General features: G+C 34.7%; 2 protein-coding genes and 1 long non-coding RNA gene across 4 annotated transcripts; 1 reads left to right on the top strand and 2 right to left on the bottom strand.

Annotated features, from left to right (window-relative positions):
* Nucleotides 1-8208: 8208 nt before the first annotated feature.
* On the bottom strand, nucleotides 8209-10170 carry LOC111808663 (putative polygalacturonase). The gene is made up of 5 exons (XM_023694779.2): nucleotides 9820-10170; nucleotides 9582-9702; nucleotides 9242-9416; nucleotides 8996-9066; nucleotides 8209-8913 (listed from the first exon to the last, which is right to left on the bottom strand). The coding sequence occupies exons 1-5, from the start codon at nucleotides 10090-10092 to the stop codon at nucleotides 8210-8212; spliced, it is 1344 nt and encodes a 447-aa protein (XP_023550547.2). The 5' UTR covers nucleotides 10093-10170; the 3' UTR covers nucleotide 8209.
* Nucleotides 9856-12080, top strand: LOC147789639 (uncharacterized). 2 transcript variants are annotated; one of them, XR_015411583.1, is made up of 3 exons: nucleotides 9863-10153; nucleotides 11388-11509; nucleotides 12001-12080. It is a non-coding gene; the product is annotated as an uncharacterized LOC147789639 (long non-coding RNA). The 2 variants fall into 2 exon arrangements; XR_015411582.1 differs by lacking the exon at nucleotides 12001-12080 and having other exon boundaries at nucleotides 9856-10153; nucleotides 11388-11584.
* Nucleotides 12081-12563: 483 nt separating this feature from the next.
* On the bottom strand, nucleotides 12564-14569 carry LOC111808330 (putative polygalacturonase). The gene is made up of 5 exons (XM_023694251.2): nucleotides 14265-14569; nucleotides 14017-14137; nucleotides 13675-13849; nucleotides 13465-13535; nucleotides 12564-13382 (listed from the first exon to the last, which is right to left on the bottom strand). The coding sequence occupies exons 1-5, from the start codon at nucleotides 14535-14537 to the stop codon at nucleotides 12679-12681; spliced, it is 1344 nt and encodes a 447-aa protein (XP_023550019.2). The 5' UTR covers nucleotides 14538-14569; the 3' UTR covers nucleotides 12564-12678.
* Nucleotides 14570-17873: the final 3304 nt, after the last annotated feature.

Here is a 17873-nt window from a genome sequence, read left to right as displayed (position 1 = left end):
AACCATTTTATGCAGAAATAATCATTTGAAACGTATTCATAAAACGTTGTCATGGATTTAATGTTTAATAACAAGTCTTTAAAACAAAACAACTGAAAAATTAAAATAGATATAAGTAAAAATAAAATAGAGATACCCTATACTAACCTATAGTCTATGAAATTAAATACAACTAGCCTATACATGTGACATTTGTTTTTAAAATTGAGATGTCTTCGTCAACAGTATAAAAGTGTCTTGCCTTTACCTAAAAAATAAATGTAGCGCTTGAGTATTTTAAGAAATGTTCAGTATGTGACTCTACTATTGGGGTTAGACGCAAACACGTGCAATTATGAATGTGACCTATCATTTAAAGTTGTGTTCTCTTAGGTGACTATCCTAAACGACTTATTGGATTTTTATTTATTATTCTACACATGGCTCATACGTGCAAATAAAGACTCACCAGCCGGTTTTCACACCTCTTGGGCCCCTTTTCTAGTCGAGTGAGCATTCTCTGGTGCTATTGCCGGACACCCGGTAAGAGTAGTGACCGTCATAGGATTATGATAAACATAATAATCATTTATCATTTCGTAATGTACACTTCCATACCCATCATAAATAGAGTAATTCCCTGATGCATGTAACATACAATGATGCATGAGGTCCCAACAATTTTCATTTATTAAACGGTATAAAAAAACCTCTTCCATTTTCCCATATCATATCATTTTATAACATAGCCTTTAAAACATATATCAAAGTTGTATATCATGTCAAAACATATCTACTATGTGTCATCCATGTCATACATCGCATTATGTCATATCATGCACTTAACATGTCCTTCAACATACCATATCATATCATGTACGTATCATTTCATCAATTATATCACAACATGTATCATATCGTCAAGTATGTCATATTATAACATGTATCATATCGTCAAATATATTGTATTATAACATGTATCATATCATCAATATATCAAATCATAGTAATATCATATCATAGACATTATTTCATAAACATCTCACACATATCAAACACATGACACGTGAATAACCACGAGGCACGTGTCATCATACATAACACAAACTTCTAACCATGCCGATAGTAAGTCTACTTACTTGATTGACCTATGCCGAAGCTATTATGACCCTTTGATGCTTGATGCTAGCTTAACACTAACCTCTGAAATTTAATTCTACCTTAGAGTTCCACAATGATCAATTAGAATTCTAACGTGAGAATTTGCTCACCTAATTTTGCATAAATAATTTAAACTAGGGAAGCCTAATTATGCATAAATTTAAATTTGACTCGACCACAAAAATTTAAACTAACGAAAAGATAGTCATACTAATTTTAAGTGTTTTTGAAGAGTTGAAAGTAGAAGGAAAGTGTCCAAGCTTATTAGATCGAAGCTGAATCAGCCAAAATTCTGGTGCAGAGCCGTCATAAAAATGTATTCTCTGACTTTTTACCATTCAAGTGGGATATGAAATGAAGTAAGAGCCTTCATTTTAAAGTGGAGTCCAACTCCCCACTTCTCAACATAAACTACGTGGGAACAATTTTAATTTTAATTTTTTTTTTGTTTTTGGATTATCACACAAAAGCTCTTAGAGTAAATATTTGCAGCTTTGTAGTTAGCTTGGTGTCGAGAATGACGAACATGAGGCGACAAGAACCGAAGATTGACATAGTTGCAAGCCCTCTCGAATTAGAGAGCTTTCTCTTCCTGTTTCTTCTCCTTTATTAGTGGTTACAGATAAAAAAAAAAAAAAAAAAAAGTGTGTTGGTAAAAGTTCGATGGACGAGGAGGTGAGCTACAGATAAAAAAAAGTGTGTTGGTAGAGAATGTGTTCGACGTATGAGAGAATCATTTTCAAGAAACAAACTAAATAATCTAGTGTAGATAAGGTTAAATATCTTGGTTTAGTAATATTATTCATACAGCCACATTCTAATGATTAAAAATGATTTGATCTAAATTATGTATGGAGACATGTGAGTTGAGATATCTTATTGAATGTGTTCCTATAAAATTTAACTACTGACATATTACTTTTTATTAATTTGTTGATTAAAAAGATTTTACATAACGATCACATACGATACGATCTTAATCCCGAGTAAGTTATGAACTCTTATTTGTGACGACTTATCCTTTGATTTGAATGGGTGAGAGTGATTTTTGTAGCTGATTCAATATATCTACTATTTTGCGGACTTGACCAAACAGAGAGTTGGAAACATAATATAAGACGGAATTCACTTCTCCCACATCGAGGTAAGTAGATGAGTCGGGACTTGAACTATGAGGCCTCACCCTGTCAGTAGTTCGAGAGAGACTTAACTTATAACTAGATCATAAACATTCGTTCTATTGTGCATAAGAATGCAACTCTAAGTCTATAATAAAGTCATTTGTAGGTCAGTAAGACTCTTACTAGTTCATAGCAACACTAAAAATATTTAAATATATTATTATCTCACCTACTTTATCCTTTTCTCGAATATTTGGGATATTCTTTTCACAAATTTAGACTAATTTTGGTCTTGTGTTAAGAGTCACATGTAAGAAGGAAAAAGTTCCATAAAATCAAATATTTTTGGTGTTTGTGTTGAACACAACTCACTGTGGTAAACACTCGCACTCTTTATTAACACTGATCGAGAAGAGAATACAGGACACTCTGTAGAATACTTCTGCTTTTTATTGTTTTTGGATTTCTTGGATGAATAACCTAGGTAGGGTGGAGAGGTATTTATACTAAGAGTAAGCAATCTATATTTAACCAATCTAAAACTAGACCTAACCGATTTGAATCTAGACCTAACAAATTTGAATATTTCCCCTAAAATATCTAGATCTCTTTCTCCTAAAATCTCTACTAAAATAAATATACTGAGCTCATACAATAATTGGGCTTGACTCTATTGGGCTAGTGATGATATTTCAACACTCCCCCTCAGCACTAGTCCTCATTCGCTGCACCATGTTGAGCTGACAGCGAAAACTCTCATGTTTGCTAGTATTCAGCCCTTTTGTAAACAAGTCTGCCACTTGGTCATCTGTCTTGATCTGCTGCATCTCGATTTCTTCCTTTAGGACCTTCTCTCTAATGAAATGGTAGTGCACCTCCACATGCTTTGTTCTAGCATGAAACACTGGATTTTCTGCAAGGCGAATCGCAGATTGGTTGTCGCAAAGAAGTGATATTGGATAGTCAATTTTCTGGTGCAAATCTTCCATCAAGAGTTTCAGCCATGTACTTTCCTGAGCTGCTCCAGCCGCTGCTCTATACTCTGCTTTTGTAGTTGATAATGATACTGTTGGTTGTCTCTTGCTACACCAAGAAATTGTTCCCGAACCAAACTTGAACACATACCCAGTGGTTGACCTCCGAGTATCGTGGTCTCCTGCATAGTCAGCATCACAGTATCCAACTAGCTTGCAGTCTTTGCTTCTTTTGTACAAAAGACCATAGTCGATTGTACCTTTGATATATCTCAAGATCCGTCGAGCTGCATCCAGATGAGACTTCTTTGGACTTTGCATGTATCGACTCATAACCCCAACTGCATAAGAGATATCAGGTCGAGTTAAAGTTAGGTAGATAAGACTACCTACTAGTTGTCGATACGTTGTTTCATCGTTCAACTCTTTGCCTTCATGTGCACAAATCTTGGCATTTATCTCCATCGGTGTTGAAACTTGCTTGCACTCTAACATGTTGAACTTCTGAAGCATATCTCTTGTATACTTTTGTTGGCAGAGAAACAGTCCTTCATCTGTGCGATCAACTTCTAGGCCTAAGAAGTGTTTAAGCTCTCCTAGCTCTTTCATCTGAAAGCGTACTGATAAATTTTCTCTTGTTTGATAAATTTCTCTTTCATCGTCCCCAGTGATAATCAAATCGTCCACGTAGACCAACACAATTGTTAAATTTCCTTCTCTTTCTTTGATGAATAGGCTTGAGTCTGCATGCGCAACTGAATAACCACTTTGGGTAAGAAATTCAGCAATTTTACCATACCAAGCTCTCGGTGCTTGTTTCAGTCCATAAAGAGCTTTTCTAAGCTTGCATACATAATTAGGATTAGCTGCACTCTCAAATCCCTTTGGTTGGTTCATATAAATCTCCCTGTCTAACTCTCCGTGCAAGAAGGCATTCTTCACATCCATTCGCCACAGTTTCCAATCTTTACTTGCTGCGAGTGCTAGCAGGACTCGTACGGTAGTAATCTTTGCCACTGGACTGAATGTTTCATCATAGTCTAGTCCATATTGTTGAGAAAATCCTCGAGCCACGAGTCGAGCCTTGTATCTCTCGATTGATCCATCCGGTCGACGCTTTATTTTGTAGACCCACTTGCAAGAGATGGGTTTGACATCTCCTAGTCTTGGCACTAGTTCCCAAGTTTGATTCTGCTCCAAGGCTATAATTTCTTCCTCCATCGCTTTCTGCCGAACCGAGTTTTGTGATGCTTCTTCATATGTCTCTGGTTCGTAAACTCTATCTTCTACAATAGCTGCATTTGCATACTTAGGATTTGGCCTTCGGATTCTATTTGATCGCCTAAGTTGTTGATGTGTCGTTTCATTTTTATCAGATTCGCTTGATTGAGTCACCTCTTGCTTGTCAATATCAATGTCACTTGGATTTTCAGGTGCATCGACATTTGATTGAATTTGTGTAGTTTGCTCCCCCAGCTTCTGTTGTAGAATTTCTTCGATGTTTGAATCTGGTAAGACTTTCTTCTCCGAGGACCACCATGTAGATGCTTCATCAAAAACTACATCTCTTGATGTATAGTATTTTCCACTTGTTGGATCACAGCACCTCCATCCTTTTCTTTGATTGTCGTATCCAACAAATACACACTTGACTGCTTTCTTGTCAAACTTGCTACGTAGATGGTCAGGCACAAATACATAGCAAACACAGCCAAATACTCGGAAGTAACTAATTGTAGGTTTCATATCCCATAGTATCTCAAATGGTGAGACGAACCCTAGCTTTGGTTGAGGAAGCTTGTTGATCACATGGGCAGCAGTTCGCATAGCTTCAGCCCAAAATCTTCCTGGAACGTTCTTTGCGTGTAACATGCTTCGACAGGTTTCTGCAAGGTGTCGATTCTTTCTTTCTGCTACACCATTTTGTTGTGGCGTGTTGGCACATGTAAATTGACGTCATATCCCACACTCGTGTAAATATTGATCGAACTCATCTGACGTGTATTCTCCGCCATTGTCTGAACGTAGACAACGGATCTTCGCTCCTACTTCTCCTTCGACCATCATCTTGAATTCTTGAAACTTTGAGAACGTGTCAGACTTTTCTTTCATAAAGAAAATCCACACATATCTTGAGTAATCGTCAATAAATGTCACCATATACCGCATTCCGCTGATCGATGCTTGTTTGACTGGGCCGAACAAATCAGAGTGAATTAACTCTAATGGTTTCTTTGCTTTGAAGCTTGACTCTTTGTATGGTAATTGATGAGCTTTACCATATTGACATCCAGCGCAGACAACGTCTGTTTTGACTTCAAGTTGAGGTAGACCTTTGAGCATAGATTTCTCCATAATCAGCTTCAACTTATGGTAGCTAATATGTCCCAATCTTGCATGCCATAGATCTGTCGTCTCATTCTTTCGGGTCTTGTCAACATAGGCAGACTCTGCAGATAAGACGTAGACAGACTCCACTCTTCGTCCTTCTATTGTCGGCTTTCCTATTATCTTAACATCTTGATAAACTTTTACATCTTCTGGCCCAAATAAGACATAGCTTCCTGATGTTGTTAGTTGTGACACTGACAACAAGTTCTTCTTTATACCCGGTACATGGTAAACATTATGTAGCGACACTATATCAGACTTATTGCCAGGCATGATTGTCGTATTGCCGATTTGAGCAATTGATAACTGTGTGTTATTTGCTGTACGTACCATACGACTTCCTTTGTACTCTTTCTTGTCTTGCAATTTTCTCTGATCGCCAGTCATGTGATTTGAACATCCTAAATCAACGATCCAGTCATTCTCATAGTTGATATGGTCTTCCATTGTCGCCATGAGTGCTAGCTCGTCTTCTTCTATGGGACATAGTACCTCTGCATCCCATTCATCTTCTATCTTCTTTTTGGATAATGCCACATTGTTTTCAATGGACTTTTTCCTGGACCAACAATCTCTAGACATATGGCCCTTTTTCCCGCAATTATAGCAAATACCACCAAATCTCGTTCTTTGAAAACTCTTGTTGTCGTTCTTCTGAGCTCTCTCAGGTTGTGCAATCCCTTGGTGGCTTCTTTTGTCACCATTGTATCCACGTTTGATAGACGGCCTATTATTGCTCCGACTTTCACTCGTGTAGAGTGCTTCTTCTTCACCCTTCAATGTGAAGTCTCCCATTTGTTTAGCCATGGCTTCTTGGCTGGCTAACAAATTTTCGAACTCTACAAGTGTTGGTTGAGTGGACCATCCTTGTACAGCAGTAATGAAGCTTCGATATTCCGGTCGTAATCCGTGGATTATAATCCTCTTCATTCGAGATTCTACAATGGCGGACTTTGGGTCTAGTTCAGTAATCTCCCGACAGATTGATTTGACCTTGTGGAAGTACTGAGCAATTGTCATATCACGTTGTGTAATTGACAACAACTCATTCTCCAGAAGTTGTAGCCTCGTATCGTTCTTCTTTGAGAACAACATCACGAACGTATCCCATGCTTCTTTCGGTGTCTTGTCATCCCAAATATGTTCTAACATCTCTTCTCCGATGGTGGTCTTCAAGGCAAACATTGCTTTGCCTGCTTTGATTCTCCATTTGCGCAAGGCGCCGTTAGAATCCTCCTCTGGCGGCGTAGTTTCACACCCGCCAACGATCTCCCAAAGATCCTGTCCTTGTAAATAGGACATCATGCATGTTGCCCACGTGTTGTAGTTGTTGTTGTTGAGTTTCTTAATTCCTCCAACGATTTGGAAATCACTCATCGTGTTGGCCATACCTCAGTAATACCAAACAAGTTCTTTTGACACAAGACTTGCAGAGTCACAGACTTCTCACGACACAAAAGAAACTCACTCACCACTAATCTCAAGAAATCGTTTCTGATGTGGAAGATCAGGCAGAGCTGCAACCACAGAGCATACTAAGGATTCCAAGAGATCAGATAACCTATACTAACCTCGCTCTGATACCAAATGTTGAACACAACTCACTGTGGGAAACACTCGCACTCTTTATTAACACTGATCGAGAAGAGAATACAGGACACTCTGTAGAATACTTCTGCTTTTTATTGTTTTTGGATTTCTTGGATGAATAACCTAGGTAGGGTGGAGAGGTATTTATACTAAGAGTAAGCAATCTATATTTAACCAATCTAAAACTAGACCTAACCGATTTGAATCTAGACCTAACAAATTTGAATATTTCCCCTAAAATATCTAGATCTCTTTCTCCTAAAATCTCTACTAAAATAAATATACTGAGCTCATACAATAATTGGGCTTGACTCTATTGGGCTAGTGATGATATTTCAACTTAACCATTATTGTATGAGCTCATACATCACGACGCTTTATCATACAGTCAGTAGTTCGAGAGAGACTTAACTTATAACTAGATCATAAACATTCGTTCTATTGTGCATAAGAATGCAACTCTAAGTCTATAATAAAGTCATTTGTAGGTCAGTAAGACTCTTACTAGTTCATAGCAACACTAAAAATATTTAAATATATTATTATCTCACCTACTTTATCCTTTCCTCGAATATTTGGGATATTCTTTTCACAAATTTAGACTAATTTTGGTCTTGTGTTAAGAGTCACATGTAAGAAGGAAAAAGTTCCATAAAATCAAATATTTTTGTTGTTTGTTGTGCGAATGAATAATACATTCCCTTTACCTCGTCGGTGGGCAATGCTCGTTGGCCATCATCAATAGTGGTCAATGATGGGTAGTGCCCCTACGCACGTCAACTATGATGGATGTAAAGTAGATAGATTCGGGAGGGGTAATGACACTTCTTATTTTTTGTTTATAAATTTGTAAGGAAAAGACACTTTATCTATATCTTCATTAAATTTTTCATTACTATTTATTCTATAGAATAAATAAATAAATAATAATAATAATAATAATAATAATAATAATAAATAAATTAAAAAACAAAAAAAAAAAAAAAGCCTATACTAGAAGACAGGAATTTCAAGAGAACATGACTTTAATTGAACCTTCTCAATGGGCAGCTGATCTTCAGGAAAGCCACATCCACCTCTTTTTGCTGCCTTAGCCAGTGGAGCACATGGTGGCGGATCCACATCGCTACTAAATCCCTCAATATTCGTACAGTTCCACTGCAACTTTTTAGGCGTCGCCGACAATTCAATCTTCACATTCGAAATACATATATCTGTGAACGGATCTCCCGAAATTCCAGCCAAATTTGCCGACATACTAACATTCATGGCCACCAACTCTTTGTAATTAATGTTCTTAATCACTGGCAACGCTGAGGGATCGAACTTGTCATCTGCATGAGCTTTATAGTCTCTAGTCATCCAAAAGATGTACTTCATCCGGGTTAGAAACATTCTTCGAACGAAAATGTCCTTGACGAAACCGCCTCGTCCACGAGCAGTTTTGATTCTGACGGCAGCCTGTGTGTTGATTACAGCGATGTTTTCGATCCTAACGTTGCGGATTCCGCCAGACATTTCGCTACCAAGGGCGATAGCTGCGGAATCTGGTGAAGTACAAGTGACGCGGCGAATGACGAGGTCCTCGGTTGGCATTCCGAACTTGATACCGTATTGGTCCCATCCGCTCTTGATGGCGATGCAATCGTCACCGGAGACAATGTAGCAGTCTTCGATTCGAGTGTTGGAACAAGAATCTGATAAATTGAATGGAGAATTAGGGAGAGGGATTGACGAAATAAAGAACCCTAACGTTTTGAAGGTAAAGAAGAAGAAAACCTGGATTGATTCCGTCCGTATTAGGTTCGGTGACTGGAGCCAGGATTGTGAGCCTTTGGATAATCACATTTCTAAGTTTGAACCAAATTAAAAATAAATAATAATAAAATCATAAAATTTTAAATCATTTTTAGTGGTGAATAATTTGAATGGTAAATTATTACAAGTTTTAACTTTCTTTTTAGCATATAATCCTAAAATACAAGAATAACAAGACTATGTCATGAGGAAGTGGAATAGTCAAACCTGCTATAGATAGGATGAACGAACCAAGAAGGGGAGTTGTTGAAAGTAAGATCCCAAATGTGGATTTGATCAGAGTACATGATCTCGATCATATATGGCCGTGTTACCTTGAGCTCCTTTTTGTGAAACTTTTCCCACCAATAAGATCCCTGCCCGTCGATCTTACGGTTGTTACCTACGCCATGTCACCAACCCAATTTTATTTCTCTATAATTGTATTTCTAATGTTTTCCTTTACCTTAATTTTTTATTATTTAATTTTGATAGCACTAAGTCTTTAAGATTATAATTTTTTTTAAAAAAATTACAATATTAAAATGTAAGAAAAAGAAATAATCACCCGTGATAACTACATCCGTCAGATTAGTTCCAAAGATGAGGCTGCTGTACCGTCCACCGGGAGCATCTCTCCCCCTCCCATAAGATGGGAGAACTTCTACGCGTGGCCATCCCGATTCATTCTACACACTTAAATTATAACGAATCTAACTAATTTAGCTTCGATTAAGGATTAAAATTCAGATCACCACTCCTAAAATTGTTAGCTCTATAAAAATAATATACTCGATAGGTCGAACCTGGGATGCAAGAAGTTTAGCTTCTTTATCGATAAAAAGTGTGAAATGGCTGGTCAGATTAAAACTTCCGGTCAGCCATTTTCCTGGCGGCACGACCAATTGAGCACCGCCATCTGCCGCCAATGTGCTGAGATGTTCAATTGCTTGCCGGAACGCGTGAGTGTTTGAAGTTACTCCGTCCCCAACGCCGCCAAACTCCGTCAGCAACGCCGAGTGTTTCCGGCAATTGATCGCCTGAAATGTGAGAGAGTTCGAACTCAGACCCGGATTCATGGCGTCCACGGTGGCTAAGCTTACCAATGCCAGTACGATCACAGTCGAGATTCTCGATGCGGTAACTTGCTGAAAAAAAAAAATCGAAGATTGTTCAATTTCTTTTGAAGATGGTTCAATTTCTTTTTGTTTCTCGGAAAAATAATGCTGGAAACATCAGTTGGGTTTATGGATTCATGTTTATATTGGTTATAATTTTCTAATCTTTAACAAATCAATTAGGGTTTTGAACAAAAACACATAATCATTTTGAATAACCCAAAAGAAAAACTAATGAAAAGTAGAAGAACGAGCCAACCACACCTGATCAATTCAAAGAAAACAAAGAACCAAAAGGAAATTCAAAAAGAAAGAAGAAAAATTACATTGATTTTTGTGGGTTTTCCAGAAAGATTCATGATGGATTTTCTTATTGAATTTATGGTTTTTAGATAAAGAGGACAAAGAATTTTATAGGATAATTTAGGACTTAAAAATAAGAAAGGAATTTATTACCATAAAAGGGTGGGATTTACATAGAATATTAGTGGATCAGTTTAGGACAATAGAACAGATATGGAAACAAAAAGAAAAAGAGTGAAAGCATTTTAAATTTGGCATAGTTTTTTTTTTTTTTTTTTTTTTTTTTTTTTTTTTTTATGGTTCTTATAAATATTATGGTGTTAAAATAGTCAACTAAATCTATATTTAAAAACAAATTATCAAACCTTTTCTATGATTAGATTAGGCTGAATTGATTGGTTGACAAGAGTTTGAGTCTGTTGGATTGAAAAAGTTTACCATCCAAACAATTAAATTCCATTGATTTGTTTAGTTTTGAATGATAATTTTTTTTTATTGATTTGATTAGCATTTAATTAGATTAATTATTTGGATATATTTGTTAATAGTAAGTATAACTCAATATTAATCCATTTATTCTTTTGATATATTTATTACAGTTTTCTTTTTATATTTCTTTCTTTATTAAATTTTTTTCTTAAATTATGTTTAAATCCTAGTGAAATACGATCAGCAAGTTATTTTTTTGTTTTAAAAAAATAAAAAAAGAGTGTATTTACTAAAATTTAAAACATGAAAAATAAAAGATGAAATAAAATACCTATAAAAATCACTTTATAGTTGTATGAACCTATTGAATTTAGAGTCTATTATCTAATATATGAATTTACTTTTATTTTTTTATTATTATTTTTTATTTTTTATATAGAGCGAATATATAGGTTATTACTCGAACATGATTCTTCGATGTTCAAAATATTAGCACTATTTCTTGAATGTTGCTGGTTTGGTAGTGTGTAGGTCTCGACATTCAAAGGCTGAGAGCACATCAATTCAAGAAGGAAAACCAAAGAGGCTTTTAAGTACTAAACGTGCTTGTTTGCACACTTGTAAGCTACTGTCCAACATCCAAAATGTAACGACTCTAGATTTTTGCAACCTACAATCGCTATCGTATGCATAACATAACCATTTTATGTGGAACTAATCATTTGAAACGTATTCATAAAACGTTGTCCTGGATTTAATGTTTAATAAAAAGTCTTTAAAAAGACAACCGAAAAATTAAAATAGATATAAGTAAAAATAAAATAGAAAATACTCTATACTAACCTATAGTCTATGAAATTAAATACAACTTTCCTATGCATGTGACATTATTTTTAAAATTTCGATGTCTTTGTCAATTATACAGAAGTGTCTTGCCTTTACCTAGAAAATAAATGTAGCGCTTGAGTATTTTAAGAAATGTTCAATATGTGACTCCACTATTGGGGTTAGACACAAACACGTGCAATTATGCATGTGACCTATCATTTAAAGTTTTGTTCTCTTAGGTGACTATCCTAAACGGCTTATTGGATTTTTATTTATTATTCTACACATGGCTCATACGTGCAAATAAAGACTCACCAGCCGGTTTTCACACCTCTTGGGCCCCTTTTCTAGTCGAGTGAGCATTCTCTGGTGCTATTGCCGGACACCCGGTAAGAGTAGTGACCGTCATAGGATTATGATAAACATAATAATCATTTATCATTTCGTAATGTACACTTCCATACCCATCATAAATAGAGTAATTCCCCGATGCATGTAACATACAATGATGCATGAGGTCCCAACAATTTTCATTTATTAAACTGTATAAAACAACCTCTTCCATTTTCCCGTATCATATCATTTTATAACATAGCCTTTAAAACATATATCAAAGTTGTATATCATGTCAAAACATATCTACTATGTGTCATCCATGTCATACATCGCATTATGTCATATAATGCACTTAACATGTCCTTCAACATACTATATCATATCATGTACGTATCATTTTATCAATCATATCACAACATGTATCATATTATCAAGTATGTCATATTATAACATGTATCTTATCGTCAAATATATTGTATTATAAAATGTATCATATCCTCAACATATTAAATCATAATAATTTTTAATAGCTCATTTTTAATTATAAATTTTAAGGGAAAAGACATTTTATCTCTATATTATTAATTAAATTTTTAGTTTCCATTTATTTCATAGAATTAAAAAGAAAAAAAAAAAAAAAAACAAAGTCTATCAGAAGGCAGAAATTTCAACCGAGCAAGACTTCAACTGAACATTCTCAATTGGCAGCTTATCTTCAGGAAAGTCACATCCACCGCTTTTTGCTGCCTTGGCCAGTGGAGCACATGGCGGCGGATCCACATCGCTACTAAATCCCTCAACATCGGTACAATTCCACTGCAACTTTTTAGGCTTCTTTGACAATCCAATCTTCACATTCGAAATACAAATATCCGTGAATGGATCTCCTGAAATTCCCACCAAATTCGCCGACATATTAACATTCTCGGCCACCATGTCTCTGTAATTAATGTTCTTAATCACAGGCAATGCTGATGGATCAAACTTGTCATCTGCATGCGCTTTGTAGTTTCCAGTCATCCAAAAGACGTACTTCATTGTGGATAGAAACATTTTTCGAACGAAAATGTCCTTGACAAAACCGCCTCGTCCACGAGCAGTTTTGATTCTGACGGCAGCCTGTGTGTTGATTGCAGTGACATTTTCAATCCTGACGTTGCGAATTCCGCCAGACATTTCGCTACCAAGGGCGATAGCTGCAGAATCTGGTGAGATACAAGTGAGGCGACGAATGACGAGGTCCTCGGTCGGCATTCCAAATTTTATACCGTATTGGTCCCATCCGCTCTTGACGGCGATGCAATCGTCACCAGAGACAATGTAGCAGTCTTCAATCAGAGTGTTGGAACAAGAATCTGATAAATTGAATGGAAAATTAGGAAAAGGGATTGATGAAGAAAAGAACCCTAAGGTTTTAAGGGTAATGAAGAAGGAAACCTGGATTGATTCCATCGGTGTTGGGTACCGTGACTGGAGCCAAGATGGTGAGCCCTTGGATAATCACATTTCTGCATTTTCACCCAACCAAACCACATTAAATTAAAAATAAATTATATATATATAAATACTATTACCAGTTTTATTATTATTATTTTTAGCTTAATCATAAAATAAGAGGATAATGAAACTCAAGTGAAATAGTCAAACCTGCTATAAATGGGATGGACGAACCAAGAAGGTGAGTTGATCAAAGTGAGATCTGAGATTTGGATTTGTTCAGAGTACATGATCTCGATCACATATGGCCGTGTTACCTTGAGCTCCCCTTTCTTAAACTTTTCCCACCAAGTAGATCCTTGCCCGTCGATTGTGCCGTTGTTACCTACACCATGTTACCAACCCAACTTTATTTTCTATAAATGTTTCTTATGTTTTTATTTACCTTATTTTTTTTTATTTAATTTTGATAGCACAAAGCCTATAAGATTAAAATTTTGCAAACCATTAAAAAAAAATTATAATGTTAAAAGTTAAAAAAATAAAAATCACCTGTGATAACCACGTCGGTGAGATTAGTTCCAAAGATGAGGCTGCTGTACCGTCCATTAGGAGCATCTCTTCCCCTCCCATAAGATGGGAGAATTTCTACTAGTGGCCATTCTGATTCATTCTACACCATTACCATTAAATGATGAGGAACAAATCTCACCAATTTATATTGAATTAAAGATTAAAATTCAAATCACCACTCCCAAAGTTGTTAGCTTTATAAAAATAATATACTTCATAGGTCCAACCTGGGATGCAATAATTTTAGCTTCTTTATCGATAAAAAGTGTGAAATGGCTAGTCAGATTAAAACTTCCTGTAAGCCATTTCCCGGGTGGCACGACCAATTGAGCACCGCCATCCTTCGCTAATGTGCTGAGATGTTCAATCGCTTTTCGGAATGCGAGAGTATTTGAAGTTACTCCGTCGCCGACACCGCCAAACTCCGTCAGCAACGCCGAGTGTTTCCGGCAATTAATCGCTTGAAATTTCAGAGAGTTCAAACTCAGACGCGGATTCATAGCGTCCACGGTAGCTAAGCTCACCAATGCCAGTACGACCATAGCCAAGATTCTCGCCACGGTAACCTATCAACAAAAATTGAAGATCATTCAATTTCTTTTTGGTTCTCGAGAAAATAATGGTGGAAACAGCAGTTGGGTTTATGAGTTCATCTATATATATTGGTTACATTTTCGAATTTTCTCTGGACAAAATCTAAAAAACAAAATTGGTCTTAGATAAACAGAAACAATTGGTTTTTTTTTTACAAAAACCCATAATCATTTTGGTTAACCTAAAAGAAAAACTAATGAAAAGTAGAAGAACAAGCCAACCACCCGATCAATTCAAAGAAAACAAAGAACCAAAAGAAAATTCAAAGAGAATGAAGAAGAAAAATTACATTAGTTTTTGAGGATTTTCGAGGATGATCCATGATGAATTTTCTTTTTGAGTTTATGATTTTTAGATCAAGAGGAGAAAGGATTTTATAGAATAATTTAGGGATTAAAAATAGGAAATGAATTTATTACTATTATTACATTATTGTTTAAAGGGTGAAACGGTGAGATTTGTCATCTTTTTCATAATAATATAACATATAAGGAAACATAAAGAGTGAAAGCGTTTTAATTTTGTCGTTTGTTTTTTAAAATTGTTTTATGAGTATTAGGGTGTTAAAATAGTTATTCGAAGAACGGAATCAAACCAAGTCAACTAAATCGGCATTTAAAAACAAATTATAAAATGATTTCAATATTAACATTTTTAATTAATTACTCGAATAACTCGAATCAACCTAACATGAATATTTTATGATTAGATTAAGCCGAATTCATTATTTGATTAAAAAAAATTTATCATTCAAATAATTAAATTAGGTCTAAATATATTCCATAATATCCCTGATTTATTTAGTTTTGTGATATTTCTATATTGATTTGATTAAAATTTAATGAGGTGAATATGTGTTTGTAATCTCGCAAATATAACATAATATTAATTCCTATTTATTCTTTTGATGTTTTTGTTAAAAATTTTCTTTTATATTTCTTTCTATTTTAAGAAATTTTCTTAAATTAGGTTTAAATCAGATTTTTTTTTTAAGTGAAATATGACGTGCAATTTTATTTTTCAAAAAATAAAAATAAAAATTGTATTGATGGTTATCAAATAAAATTATAATAAAATATTTATAAAAATCAGACTATAAAGTTTATTATCTAATATAGAAATCTTTCAAATTTTACCATTATATGGTAAAATTTTGCACATTTAAAAACAAAAAAGATTAAAATTATAAAAGAAGATGAAAATCATAAAAATGTATAAGTACATACCTACTTTTATATATGTGTGTGATGTGCATATATGTAAATGTTTGTATTTATTTAAGCATGTAGATATGTATCTATTATATATGTGCGTGTGTGTTGTGTGATACATACATATATACACACAGGGTGAGGCACGACCATAAAGTGATCCATGCATGTCATGGTAATGTACGACCTCCATTTGAGTGGCACTGATGGCTTGTAGACGTTATGATTTTGGTACTATCTATGTGCATACATACTAAATAATAGACGACAATTCTAAAGTAAACCATAACATCGTGCCATACACTCGTTTGTCCCATCTCATAATATATCCATATGGACTCTGGTCCATCCAAGGACTAGTTTACGAAATAAAGGCCTCGTTGAAGCACAAAATCATTTTCGCACATGATACCATATATGGTCTAGGGATATTATGGTTCTATAATTGTGACAGGATGAATACGTACTAAGGAATAGGTGATAATCAATGTTGGATCATAATATCATGTCATGATTCGGGAGATCTCAAGTATGGCAACTTCATGGTGTATTCATCCAAAGTTGGTTATGAAACAGAAGTCTTGATAAGAGCCTCTACTTTATTTCCATACACGATACTATATACTCGAAATAGATTTAGTTCTAAGTAAGGTGTAATCGTATTGAGACTAAACTAAATCTACCTCATTGGTATAAGAATGTGTCTCATCTATGATCACTAGTGCTTATATTGTAGGTACATAGCATCGAATATGGCAACCTCAACTCTATCATATCAATTTGTTTTAAATGAGTCTAGTAAGGCGCTATTAGATATGAATTTTTGATCATAGTAGCAGAAGTATTATGAACCAATTTTATTTTATTAAAACTAAAAGAATGTATTTAAATCTTATGAGTTAGCAAGGACGCCTAGCTCAAATAATAATATAAAAGTTGATTAATTAAAAATTAATTAATTTTCATTCCTTAACTCTAGGATACCCTATTATAGATCTAGGGTTACACTTTTATATATTATATGACAAATTTTGTCCGTTAATATAATCATTACAAACTAGTCAATTTTTGGTGATTTAGTTCATAATTATGACCTGTTTAAAAGTTTATTTTACTCATGCAATTACATTTCTCTAATAAATAATTATTTTATGATCTAATTATAAACAAAACCTCTCTTCAGAAGTTGAGAAGGTGGGGATCCCATTTTTCAAATTTGGAAACCAACCGTCAACGGAACTATTCAACAATTTACCTTATATGGAAAACAGTGAATTTCATTGAGAAGAGTAAGCATGCCTAATTGGTTACAAAAGTCATCCTCACCTGCAAGTCAAAAGATAGTCTGGTAGAGGTGGAAATTCATAACTCAGTTAGGATTAAGATCTTAGTTATGATCATCACGGAAATATTAATTTTCTCAATTAATTAATTTAGTGTAGGCTGTTTTTACTTTTAATGTTTATTATTTTTTATTTTGTATTTTGTTATGTTGTTTTAAAGATATTTTCGAACATGTAATTCCATGACAATGTTTTATGATGAAGTTTTAAATGTTTATTTCCGTACAAGAGGGTATGTTGTGATGAAGGTAGTGACTTTAGGTTAGTAAAAATATAGGATCGTTACACTCACTCATATACCATAGAAAAACCTTTAAGTACGACACCTAATTTTCTCATGAGATCTCATATTTTGCAAGGGTATGAATTCAAAAAAAAAAAAAAAAAAAAAAAAAAAGTCGAGGCCCCGTTCATTGCTTAAAAATGATTGATGCCTTACTCAACACACTACTTATCGAAACTACACTACAACATCAAAATATTACCACTTTGGCACATCTCTAAAACTTGTTCATTTCTGAAATAGTGTTGGTAGTGTGTAAGTCTCGACATTCAAAGGCTAAGAGCACATCAAGCCAAGAAGGAAAACCAAATCAGCTTGATCACATCACATCTTTCATTCAAACTCCTAGTAAACTGGTTGGAATTTCACCCTTTTACAAGCTTTCAAGTACATTTTATCTATATC

This window comes from Cucurbita pepo, chromosome 13, assembly GCF_057944985.1.
Source record: "Cucurbita pepo subsp. pepo isolate OVF chromosome 13, ASM5794498v1, whole genome shotgun sequence".
Classification (NCBI taxonomy): domain Eukaryota; kingdom Viridiplantae; phylum Streptophyta; class Magnoliopsida; order Cucurbitales; family Cucurbitaceae; genus Cucurbita; species Cucurbita pepo.
This window is presented reverse-complemented; position numbering and strand designations above follow the sequence as displayed.